The sequence below is a fragment of the Salvelinus sp. IW2-2015 genome, linkage group LG9 (genome assembly GCF_002910315.2).
Source record: "Salvelinus sp. IW2-2015 linkage group LG9, ASM291031v2, whole genome shotgun sequence".
Taxonomy (NCBI): domain Eukaryota; kingdom Metazoa; phylum Chordata; class Actinopteri; order Salmoniformes; family Salmonidae; genus Salvelinus; species Salvelinus sp. IW2-2015.
In genome coordinates this window covers 13235152-13247959 of record NC_036849.1, presented here as the reverse complement: position 1 = coordinate 13247959, position 12808 = coordinate 13235152, and the positions used below count along the sequence as shown (strand labels likewise).

General features: G+C 41.6%; 1 protein-coding gene across 1 annotated transcript; it reads right to left on the bottom strand.

The window, feature by feature from the left end:
* Positions 1 to 765: 765 nt before the first annotated feature.
* On the bottom strand, positions 766 to 9182 carry LOC111968591 (protein LBH). Its single transcript, XM_023994275.2, has 3 exons — positions 8952 to 9182; positions 3790 to 3892; positions 766 to 1325 (listed from the first exon to the last, which is right to left on the bottom strand). The coding sequence occupies exons 1-3, from the start codon at positions 8978 to 8980 to the stop codon at positions 1122 to 1124; spliced, it is 336 nt and encodes a 111-aa protein (XP_023850043.1). The 5' UTR covers positions 8981 to 9182; the 3' UTR covers positions 766 to 1121.
* Between the last annotated feature and the right edge of the window lie 3626 nt (positions 9183 to 12808).

Below are 12808 nucleotides of genomic sequence, written 5' to 3'. Positions count from 1 at the left end.
AGCTGGCCAAGTCCCTGGCCCTGCATCGTGATATACCTTACTGGTTGAGGGTGACATAATGGCTGATCAGTGAAGATGAGATCAGTGAACTCGGAGCTCTGGTGAGAATCACTTAGAACTAATTTCAGTCTCATGAATGTTGTGACAATAACAAAATAAACCAATCAACAATAACCTCAGGTATTGGCTCAGAGGGCAAAAATGTCCTTCACTGAGTCTGTCTATTTTAGTGACATTGTTGGTTTTAATCACTACATCTAAAAAAATATATTGATTCATATTGACTAATTGCCCCCTCCCCCCCCCCTTCCAATACTTATCAAATGTCATCAGGGGGGACAAGACAAGGGAAAAAAACAAAGCAGATGAGCGTTTCAGTGCACAACCAGAGTTCATATTATACTGTACATATAATGAACTTTTATAGAAGTAGGGAAGAGTTCCCTCTCTTTCCATCTCAGTGTAAAAGTTACTCCTTTGCCCAATGGAGACTAACGGTCTCTTTGTGTTGTTCACAGTAACCCCTACTTCCTGTCAGTCATCACAATCCACCGAAACGAACAAAACAAACCCCACCAACATACGCACAAGACTTTTAAAGACAGACTATGAGATCCACAGACGGCAATGGCAATCGTAGTCATGTACATTTCAATCCATATATCGAAGGAAGGTATGAAAAACAGAAATCCACTTGCGTACCAAAGCAGTAGTCTCTGGGTATAAGGAGTCTCTGGAGTCATGTGGCCAGCAGATTTGGCAAATGGCGTGGGAATTGTAGTCTCCTGCAGTACTAGATCTGTCCATGGAACACTGAGCTGCCACCGTTTTACTGGACCTCCATTTTAGGGTGAGACACAGGGATGCTTGGTGTGTGTGTGTATTTTCATACATATGGTGTGTGTGTATTTTCATACATATGGTGTGTGTGTGTGGTTAAGCAACAGAGGTGAAATCCAAAAAGTAGATAAGGTAAAGCATGCATATTGCTTCTCTTGAGAGTGATGCTTTGGTGTCAAGGGAAGGAAAGTGAGCATCACTGACATGTGTGCCCCTAGTCACTCAGTGAGTGGTTAAGTGCGAGTGGGATGTAGGTGGGAGTAGGGTCTGTCGTTTGGCCTCTAGTCCTGGTTGTTCTGCATTGGCTGTCCAGTTTGGCTTTTGCCATGGTTCTCCTTCTCCTCTTCTTCACTGACAATGAATTCCTCAGGAGGCCAACGCAGCTCGCCGCTCTCCACTTCCCCCTCCGTGGGCTCCACTACGATGGAGGGCAGGCGGTCTTTCAGCTTACAGCAGCGCTCGAAGTCTGAGGGGTCTGGAAAGATCTGAGGAAAGCACAAAAACACACTTAAAGTCCTGGGTGTCCTTGGGTCTGGTCACAATGTAGCACGATGTGGCATCGTGCTACATTTTACAGCTTTGGAAGGCATGGTGCCAAAGCTGCTTTTAAGTGCTTACAACTTGTTATCCAACCCCGTGTGACTGACAAATGGGGAGATTATACAAGAGCAAGTCATAGCATTGAAAACCTACAGCAAGTCTGTTATCGTCAAGAAACAAAAAACCAAGCACACTTTAAGGACGTAGACCTTACTAATAACTTAACCAAAAGAAATCAAGGTGATAGATATTGTCAAGTTAATTTGTCATATATGCACAGGATACACAGTACAATTAAATGCTTACTTACTCTGTGACAGGATGACTAAATAACAACCAATACCCTGATGATACTGAAAGCTAAGCAATGGGTTGACAAAATCATTAAAAAAGCAGTGAAACCTAGACCCAAATGCATTGTGGGTGTGCAATGCCAGACTTGCTGATTTTTTGGAATATAAAATGAAGGGCATGAGAGATGACATGCATTCCCTGCCTTCCTTTTGCTCTCAAGACAAGAGAAATGTCAACAACAAAAAAAGAAGAAAAAAGCCTTTCCTGGTCCAAGAACAGCATTTTTTATGTTTGGATAAAGTGGAAGAATATTTTTAGATCTGCATATTTCAGTGGGAGACATTGGAAGGGGAAAGCAATGTCGCTGTCTGGGCAAAAAGCACAGTGGAAAGAAAGCATTAGATGAGGCTGAGAAGGATAGACGGAGAGAGTGTGAGGGGGAGGAAGAGAGAGAGGGGGAGAGAGTGGCTGGGAGAGAAAGAGGGTCCAGCTGTGTCCAAGTCTCCCTGAATACAATGAGAGGGGGATGATGAGAGAAAGGGAGGAACAAAATGTTCTGAAAACGGCTGTGTTTCAGTATGTTTAGATGGGCTCCTAGTAATGGCTGGAACGGAATACATGGAACGGTATCAAACACGTGGTTTTCATGTGGTTGATACCGTCACATTCACTCCAATCTAGCCTTTATCATAAGCCGTCCTCCCCTCAGCCTCCTATGGTGTGTGGGTATGTGAGAGTGTGAGCATGTGTGTTAGTCAGTGCATGTGTGTTTGAGTGAGTACGTGTATGTTAGTGCAGGTCTGAGAGATGGTGAGTATATGTGTGTGTGTTAGTGCATGTGTGCGTATCTCCTTGCCTGAGTTGCTAATGTCTATGCGTCATCACCGAGGGGATTTGGGCAGAGATTAACCTTGCTATAAGACCACCAGCAAACACGTCACAGCTTGTTTTACTTCCAGCGACAGGAAACGGCAACGCGTCGCCAGCGAGGCACAATGGCAGCTATTTTGGGTTGTAGCGGTGGGGGGGTAGATCAGGAATCACTCCAGCGCTGACTCGAACACCAATTGAAGCTGCCACAGAGAAACTCTCACCTCCGTAACATAATCAACCTCCAGTTCCTCTGCTCTGTAAAACTGCATTCCTTACATCACTCTTTCAGCGATAAATGCCATGTTGCCTTCAGAAACACAGCTGGCATGCAGGTGATGGACTCACAAATTGGACCAAAGCCAACAAATTTGGAGGAGGAAGCAGTTAACTGTTAATCACCCAGCTGTCTGTCCATCCTCATGGGCAGAGAAGAGACCTTCACCACCTCCTTCCTTATACTCACAGGACAGACACACAGCTGGTGTGTAAATGGTGAGTGGCAGGCAGCCCACCTTCCTACAGGGTCAGTCTGCATCCTCTGGGTCAACTCTGACACATACAGTCACAGACCATCATAAAGGAGTGGGTTGGCCTTAATATGACCCTGATTGTTTGTTTCCAGAAATGAGCCATTGACCCGCCAGTAATAAACAGAAGCAGCGGAAACAAATCAAACTTGTCAAGGCCACCTGATAGCTTGCTATTCAGAAAGTTGCCTCTCTGTGGGTTGTGACATTGCGATTCTACAAACTCCTATTCATTTCCTTTGCATGTTTTTAAAGTCTTTGCAATCATCTCTAACTCCGTGCAAAGCTGCACTCCTCCCCACCACAAGGCAAATACACATTTTCCACCACACCATTACCCTTTCCTTAAACAGCTCCCCTAAATTCCTAAAAAAGGTTTTGTTTGCATAACTTGCAACAATAACGCTGATGATTAAGACCTCCTGATTGGAAAACAAACCACTCCTTACCCATAGTCCCCTGGGTGAGCTGCTTACAGTAAGAGCTATAATGGAACAAACAGCCTTGGCTGTCCCTAATCCATCCTTTTGTTCAGAGGGTTACTAATAGTTGTGGGGACATTTGAACAGTGACATACACCAATTAAAAACTACTACACCCTCTGCTGCCCCCGCCCCCGCCCCCCACCCCTCCCCTTATGGACCATGATCTAGCAGCAAACCAATTCCCCTCTGGGACAACAAAGTGGAAACTTGAACTTGTGTGTGCGTGTTACCTGGATGGAGAGCCGGTCCTTGCTGGGGCTAAGCCTCATGTCCTCCATGGGGGTGCTACTGATCATCACCTCAGTCATGTCTCCGCTCGGCACAAACACTGGGCTGGAGAGAGACATAGGGGAAAGAACTGGGTTATTCCACCATTCAGGATCTACTGTTAGTCCCAAACTTTCACACTGAGGAGCATTACACAGAGCAGGTACATGTGTCCCAATAATGGTGCTGTACAAGAGGCTGCACAATGAAGAACTGATAGGTTGGTGTAATATAATTTACGTGTAGCTATTACTTTGGGAAGTAATATGCAAATTCATCCAGTCCATTTAGTGAGATGACCGAGTATGACTTTTATGTAGTTGATGTGCATGAGATATGGCCCTTTGGTATTGTGTTTGCAATGAAAAAGCTACGCATAAGCCTTGTTCAGTCTTTTGTTTGGTCTGTATGCATGCAGTTGTTTATATTTAGTCTGACCACTGACAGACTATGCAGCATAAATGTAGTGCACAGCAAAGCTACACCACCACCAAGATGTGGTTTGCATTGAGTAGCCATGTCTTCATACAAGATGAGGTATGATTTAACTAGCAGTGAGGGGACAGTCATAGCAAGAATGCATTGTGGGCGTGCAGTGCAATTTGACTGGAACCCATAACACGGGACAGACCCAATACCCTCGGTTACATCAAAAGGTTCACAGAACTTTCCATTTTAGTTGAAGCAACAAGATGTTGTTTATCCACTTCAGTACACTGTACATGCTGAAGCACTAAGAAATGACTTAACAGTGGGATTGAACTGAGGCACTTTGTGGGAGGAAAAGTTATTCTTGGGATGTTTGAGAACCAAGATGTCAGCCGAGCAGAGCGTTCTTCTCACGCTTTCTATTTAAAGCCTGGTGGCACAGTGGTCAGCGTCCACAGGACTATTGGTCAGGGTGGTCAACCCACTATAGGACAACTACAACTGGGACAGGAAACAGAACAAGTCAGTCATTTGTTTCCACAAAAAAGTAGAACATTGGGTGCCATTAACCTACTTTTAACCCTGAATATATATAAAACATGTTTATTTTAGAGACGATGGAAAGTGAAGTGGTTAGCCATTTCGACATACTCTAGACATAACCAGTAAAACATTTTAGGTAAACCTATGAAGTGCACTTAAAAAAAGGAGCCTAAATTCTTTATCATCTCAAATTAAAATATATATTTTCCCAATACTTGTCAAGTTTCCCCAGAGGTATTTTGACAGTAATCCTGTGTACAATGTCAGAGAAGACCCTGAGCTGTGAACCCCAGACTTCCAGACTCCCTTTATGGAGGAATTAAAAGTGGCAACTCTCGATTTGTGAACATTCTGTGATCGGAGCATGAAACGTTTTCACCATAAGAGGTTGTGGGCAAAAATAGAGCTGTTTCCTATGACTCATAGTTTGCCACTCTCTCATGTTACTTCACTGCTTTGTTGAGTTCTTCTTTCCAAGACGTCCACGTTTATCATCATTCAAGAAACTATTAATCCCTGCACAGTAACATTAAGACAGTCTGCAATGGGAATCAAGACTTTCCATCAAAAGAAAACGTCAGTGACGGCAGTTTAGAAAGCACCAAAATAAAAAGTTCTCATACTCTGACTGGCAAAAAACAAGTGGAGCTCAACAACCAGCATTTCATTGTACAGGGATTAAGTTCCAGATAAAAATCTTTAAAACTTCTGTCAATCCAATAACTGTAAATAAAGGCCCTAGGTCATCCACATTTTCCAACATCACTTTCATGTAGAAAGTCTAAGCCTTTTGGTACTATAATATAGGACCGAGGCAGATGTATACATTCTTTAGGATAAGGAACAAATCCCATATACAATAAAGTGTTCATCTATTCTGAATCTGTCAGAAAGAGTCTCAATGGCTTCAAACTGAAAAGGAGAAATGCGCACGAAAAATCTATTTACAGAGCAACATGTGCATTGCCACACCCCGAAGCAATGGCTACTGCTGTTAATCAATCAATATTTCCATTCCCAAGTTTGCATACCATGTGTCACATACAAATTGGGAGAAGCTAAAATAATTTTGTGCAGGTGGGAGCCACAGGGGAAACGCACAAGCCAAGACCAAAGGGCAGAATAGGTTTCTGGAATCATCTGGTACTTTTACAAGTCAATCAAGTCGGTGACGACATCAGCCGGAAATCTACAAATAAAAACTAGTCCAAAGGATATGCAAGGTTGAGTGTAAGAAAAAAATTGTCAGCAAAGACATACTCTTGAACCCATTTCATTCTTGAGAGGGGAGAGAGTGACATAGTGTAAGCCAGAGACGCATGGACACAGAGCGGTGACAGTACAGACCTGTGCAGAAGAGAGGGGAGAAAGATAAACACTGCTTTTGCCAGTCATATTTCTGCTCTGGGATCGTACAAACATCCTGCTCAGCTAAGAATAACAGAACGTCAGCCTAATAAAACCTAAAGGGGCACAATGACAAGGAAGTGGAGGAGCACACGTAACAATTCGACTCGGGGAGAGAACATACCACTCAAATACATTATATCTAAATGTGTCTGCTCGAGGTTACGCAATGTGTCCTTTTTTGTGGAAATGTCTGCCTCAAGCAACCATGCTAAGTATAATCAAGAGGCTTCAAATTGATGAGGATAATGGATTACCACAGGCTCGCGTCAGGGATGCAGATAGGAAACACTTCCAGTTCAAAGTTTGCAGCCATTGTGTCAACTAATTCAGAGGCCAAGAGACCAAATGTCTTGCATTCCTACTTCTACCCTAGCAGGACCCATCCAAGTACACATTTATTCTATAAGGGCACCTCAAACCCTCTGTCTAAAACGCCCACTGCCAAAGATCAGTCACGGCACTCCAAATATACTCAAAACGTGCAGTCCAGATTTGACCTAGGATCTTAAATTATTCACCAGGATTGACCTGGGATGGCTGCTTTCTGACTGACCAGGCCCATTCAGGTAATTTCACAAGGTTTAAGTCTGTAGTAGTATTGCCAAGTAGAACTTTTGGCTGGACTTGTCATCCCATCTTCAATGGGCATGTGACATGATCAGGCACTTCAGTGACCCTCTTTAGCACTGTCCACAGGAACATCTAGGCCTACATACTGTACATAGTCACATGCTCATATGGGCTAATGCCAGTCCTATATGGGCTAATGCCAGCCATAGACCAATTCCAGTCAGAGGTCAGGCATGGGCATGAGACACATCTCAGACTGACACGTGTCCAGGCTAAACAAATGAAAAACGAAGGATCAGAGGTCACCTACTGCATTTTTAAAAGATATAGGGCAAGTGAGGGGGTTATTTCAATCTAGATGGGCTTTTGGGAATCATTATGGCACATTTGTGAAGGTCTGTCTGTGGGTACATAGTTCCTGCCAAGTTGTCTACCAAGTCGTCTACCCATGCTCACCCAAGGTGCTGATGGAGAACAAACATATATCCCCATAGCAATGCAACTCAGTGCACAGGATGGGATATTACATGTTGCATAATTGACATGGTTTCCCCTCTACTCCTCCCAATGCTACGCGCATCATAAATCTGAGGTGCAGGGGCGACAACACGAAGCAGCTGCTGACATTCCATGCCATCGCTGGACTGCCTGGTGGCCAAGTCACAACCTGTAGGTGTGTAGGGGGTGGGAGGGGGCCAGCATCACTCTCTCTGAAACATGTTGGAATGAATGGGCCATGTCCTGATCACCGCTTTAGTCCATAGGCTGCTTTATGGAGCTCAGCCTTCTCAGAATACAGGAAACACTTACTGTGTTACTGGCTGGGCAGAAGAAGCTTATGTTTATCTCATGTTTACTTCCAACTCAACTTGATGACATATTGCCATGCCACATGTTTTTCTTAAAAGATGCCACAATAGAGGCATTTAGTCCATGATGACCTGATCAATTTATAGGAGAATGACATGTTCTTGTTAAAAAAAAAACAACAAGTGTAACACCTACAAATGCAACAACTGCCCATGGCAAAACATGGAAAGCTATCAAATGCCTCCCATTGGACTGCAGTTATATAATTCATGATTTTATCAACCTGAAACACAACTAAACATTTTGAAAAAGGAACAGAGAAGTGCTACATTAGGTAGCAATGCATGAGGAAACAATAATCAAGAGATCTAAGCAAAAGGATCCCCCATGTAGCAGATTCTCTGAAGAACAGAGAAGCACACTGAAAGCACAGACGAGAAGCTTTGTGGTTACAGTAAGTAACAGGGTCGGGTCTTCACTTCCTGGTGCAGGCAAACCGAGACTTGCAGAGGGGAAAAAAAACAAAACAGAAGCAAAACAAAGTCTTGCATGAAGTTTTTGGACAAAGTCTTCTTAACCTAGATGCAATGTTACTAGCCTATATAGAGGTAGGAGTACACAGTAAAATGGAGAGATTGAGTCACAAGCCTCCTCTAGGTGATGGACCGACTGTGAATGGGTAAGAGGGTCATTCCATCTTCCTCTATAGCACCCTACCACAGTAGCCTGCCAATAAAGGTCAGTAGTCCAACCACTAAAGGTCAAATGATGTGATACAGTCTTACATATGGTTTAACATTCATATTGTTGCATCTTTGCTTGCCGAGAAACCAAGGTAAGCTCATGTTATGTTCTTACTTCTGCAATTGTATGTAGTCTGACTAAAAGCTATTGCATCTCAATGCTCCCATAGCAACGTGAAAACATTGGGTTGCCCATTTATGTCCCCTTGTGAAAGGAAAAAGGTGATCCTCAGACACACCTGGATAGACAGTCTTGGTGGGCCACCTGACTGACACCTGTCACCATGTGAAAAACAGAGCAGTGCTTTGTTTGCGATCTGCTCTCTTTCAAGTGGATTACACGTTGTGAAAAGAAAAAAAAAATCCACTAACTGCACTTTGACACATTCAAGAGTGCATGTGTGATTGAAGGAGTAAATAGCCTAGCTTCTTTTGACGATTTACATAAAAAAAGGAAAATCGTAGTTATCTTGACTATACCCATTAGCAAATATAAAAACAATGCTAAAAATCACAATGAAATTCTGTAAAAAAAAATGTTTAAAAAATCCGCAACATAGAAGTCATTAAATCGCAGGTGTAATAAAAAAAAAAATAATCATTACAAAAATTATACTTACCAGTATATTTGGGGAGAATATACAGACATGAATTCACACCTGCAGTTGATTCTGATGATCAAGGAATTAATCTGATATTGATGGTATATTTCCCCCACAACGGAACGCCTGTCACAAGAAGATTAAACGCAAGCGTTTTTTAGAGAGTAGAAATCGAAGCGGAGCCGTGACCTTAGTGAAACAAACAACCCTCAAGTATTTTTGCCCATCTGATATCCTGACTAGTTGAAATGACTTTTATGTAAGAGGCGTGTACTGTCGCTGAAGACACACCTCCTTCACCCGGGGTTCAAATTATTAAATGGAAGCAGCATCACTACGGACCAATCAAATGACAGGTGCCTCGTACCCGCGCTGACGATAGCAAGGGATGAACAATTTGATTGGAAATAGAAAAGATACTGCATCACGCTCTTCATTTGGCAGGTTTCCATTGACCCAGGTTAATTCGACAAAAGCAATGTCGCAAAAAAACTAAATCATTGCGACATGTGTAATGGAAACGTCGGATATAGGATACATTTTCTAAAGGTCGACAACATTTGTATCGTTCAACAAGGGTGGATTATTTTGTCGAACTTTCCTTATTGAGAAAAATTGAATAAAGCACGTAACTATAAGACTCCACTCTATACTGCTTGCCAAATCAATTTTTCAACTATAAACACGTTTCTTTGCAGGGCACGGCTTGTCATGACTTTCAAGAACGCCTGAATTGCTTCGCCTTGCATTCCTGGCTGGCTGGCAAATTTCACCATCCAATTATTTCAGATCTACATGAGTGCAAGTTTCACTGCAAGTTTCACCATGTGGTGAATTATTAGAATACGGGGCAAATATTCGTCAATGAATGCATTCAGGGGCGGACTGGGACACGAATTCTGCCCTGGCATTTTATCCACACCAGCCCACATCACTGTGCGCCTCTGCTCTAGCCATTTTGTGTTCCTCCCTGTTGTGCTGTCTGTTTCAGCATATTGTTTTGTTGCTGTCACTCTATGCTTCTTCTTGTTCTCTGTCTGTCTGCTTAAAACTGCACTGCAAAAATCACTCTGTCATTTCCTGGTTGCTAAAATAGATAATAGTTCACCTAATTTCAGTTTATGTGATAAAACAAGCAAGTGCAGTGTAGGGAATCATTCTACCATTTAAACTGCTGTGAAATATATTTTCCAAAAACAAAACTATTGTATTTTCAGCTGTTTGAAGCTGGTGTACAAAAGAAAGTAAAAGACGCAAAAACTAAACATAAGAACAAGAAGCATAGAAATAGTGAACATAGAACAAATCTACCGCTTCTTAGACTTGCTTTCAATGAGAAAGACAGATCAATAACTCACATTGCTATCTTTATTTGGTCGGGTCGCCCAAAAGTTACATAATGCAGCTTTAAGCCTAATACCTAATAAAAATTAGTCCCTGTCATATGTGTTCCCCCTGAATCAACACCTACCCTAAGTGTTAATTACTACTCTTAGAAAAAAGAGGTGCTATCTAGAACCTAAAATTGTTCTTCGGCTGTCCCCATAAGATAACCCTTTTTGGTTCCAGGTAGGACCCTTTCCACAGAGGGTTCTACATAGAACCCAAACGGGTTCTACCTGAAACAAAAAATGGTTTTACCTGGAACCAAAAAGGGATCTCATATGGGGACAGCCGAAGAACCCTTTATTTCCCTAAAGAGTGTATTACAGGGCTCCAGACTAACATTTTGGTGTCACTGGTGCCACTACTTTGTACAGTTGGTGGCAACAGCCCGTGATTTAGTCAGACCCAAATCATAAGTCTTCATCTTGTAAAGTAATTAATTCTTTATTAAGAAGTATAATAAAGACTACTGAGGTATTAAATAATTAAGTTATCTAACACGTCCAAGCAGGAATGCCTGATTGAAGATACAGTATTTTGATGTGCAACCTAATCCAGTGATTGTCGTGAATTTTGGATTGACAATTAGACTATAGTTGCTATAGTCTACTGTCCAAATAGGACTCCAGATTTTTTTGTTCAATAGAGAGGAATTACATACGTCTTTATGTGCACCAACTAATATCAAACTAATTGATTTGGGGAAAATGGAAACTCAAAACACATTAACTAGATTGCCTACTCTAAATATAATACCCACTGCTAGTAGTCATGCATTCATACAACAGTAAATGTAATGTCCTAAAATAACTTTGCAGTTGTAGCCTACTACACAAGACCTATAGGCATATGCTCTTGCAATGGCCGGTACGCATTTCACACACACCACTCCATATCTCATAGCCATATCAAATATCTTGGCTGTAAAATAGTTGCTATTCGGCTGAATATTGAGAGTTGAAAAATACATATTATACCTACAGAAAGCTGAGACCCTCCTCTCTTTGACAAGGACAAGGGGACGAAGCTTCCAAAGCAGTGTTTTTCCCAAAATTGCATTTTGAAACATTATACTATCAGAACAATTTTTTCTCTCAAACACATGGGGGAGCGGAGGGTGGCTCGCTCATCACAACAACCAAAAAAGAATAATTGTCCAGCCCATCTGGCATTTGCCAGAATTGGCAAATGGTCGATCCACGATTGCATTCCATCCATGCTGGGTTTTGCAGGTGTGATGTCATTACTTCCATCTGTTTTTATCGATACAAGATAGTTAAATGGAAAGACACCATAGCAGGCAATTGTCACATCTATTTTCTATGCAAACTTTCTAAATGTTAACAGCAATAAAATCACTGGACAAGTTAATGGAAACATAGCTATTGCTAGTCGCTATGGTGATATGACTTGTATCGACTATTTTTTCTTGAGCGGATGGTCAGGGGGCCGGAACATAATTACAAATCATTTATAGACTGCAAATTGACCGCAAGAAGCTCAGATATATTTGACTAGAACATCATTTCAAACCTTGATTACATTTGTATACGGTCACATATATCGCTCTATTATGCATGGGAATACTTTGGAAAAGTTTTCCATAATTAAAATTACTTGGAGCTGATTTGCTAGTTTTTCTTCTTCTTTTTTGCTCAGAAAATTTGGTAGTGGCCACCAGCTCCAAATTTAAACCAGAATAAACAAAAAAGTCACACCATTGTCTGCTTATTTATCCTTTACGTAATGATTTATGTTATGAAACTCAGGTCAGAATATCCAGTGTCAATTCACTAACATGTCCAAAGAAATATACAGTACAATTGATTTTCAAATATTGCAATTATATTTGCATAATAGGAGGGGATGATGATACCAGAGTAAGCTATAAGGCTCTTTTTCTGAATACATTGAGATACAAATGTGACTGGTTAAGATCAAGAATCCACAACAATATTGAAAATGTGAAGGTCACATCTAAAGTAGCCCTATACAATATTTACAAGGCCATGTAAAAGGTTCAAGCTGGAGCTTCCTAGTGTCATACACAGGATGCTGTCTCAAGCTCTGGGACACAGCAACCACGAGGTCTAGAACACATTTTATTACAACTTCACTGTCCTCTGCTGAACAGAATACAAATGACCTGGCTTCAAACTAGTGTTCTAGCACCACCTTGTGGCAATACTTCTAGATTTTAGACCTTTATACACCACATACTGCCTTTTCCACATTTTTTTGTGTTACAGCCTGAATGTAATTCACTGGCCTACACACAATAACCCATAATGTCAAAGTGGAATTATATTTTTCTAAATGTTTACAAATTCATTCAGAATGAAAGGCTGAAATGTCTTGAGTCAAGTATACAACACCTTTCTTATGGCAAGCCTAAATCAATTCAGGAATACAAATATGCTTAAAACAGGTCACATAAGTTGCATGTACTCACTCTGTGTGCAATAGGGTTTAACTTGATTTTTAAATGA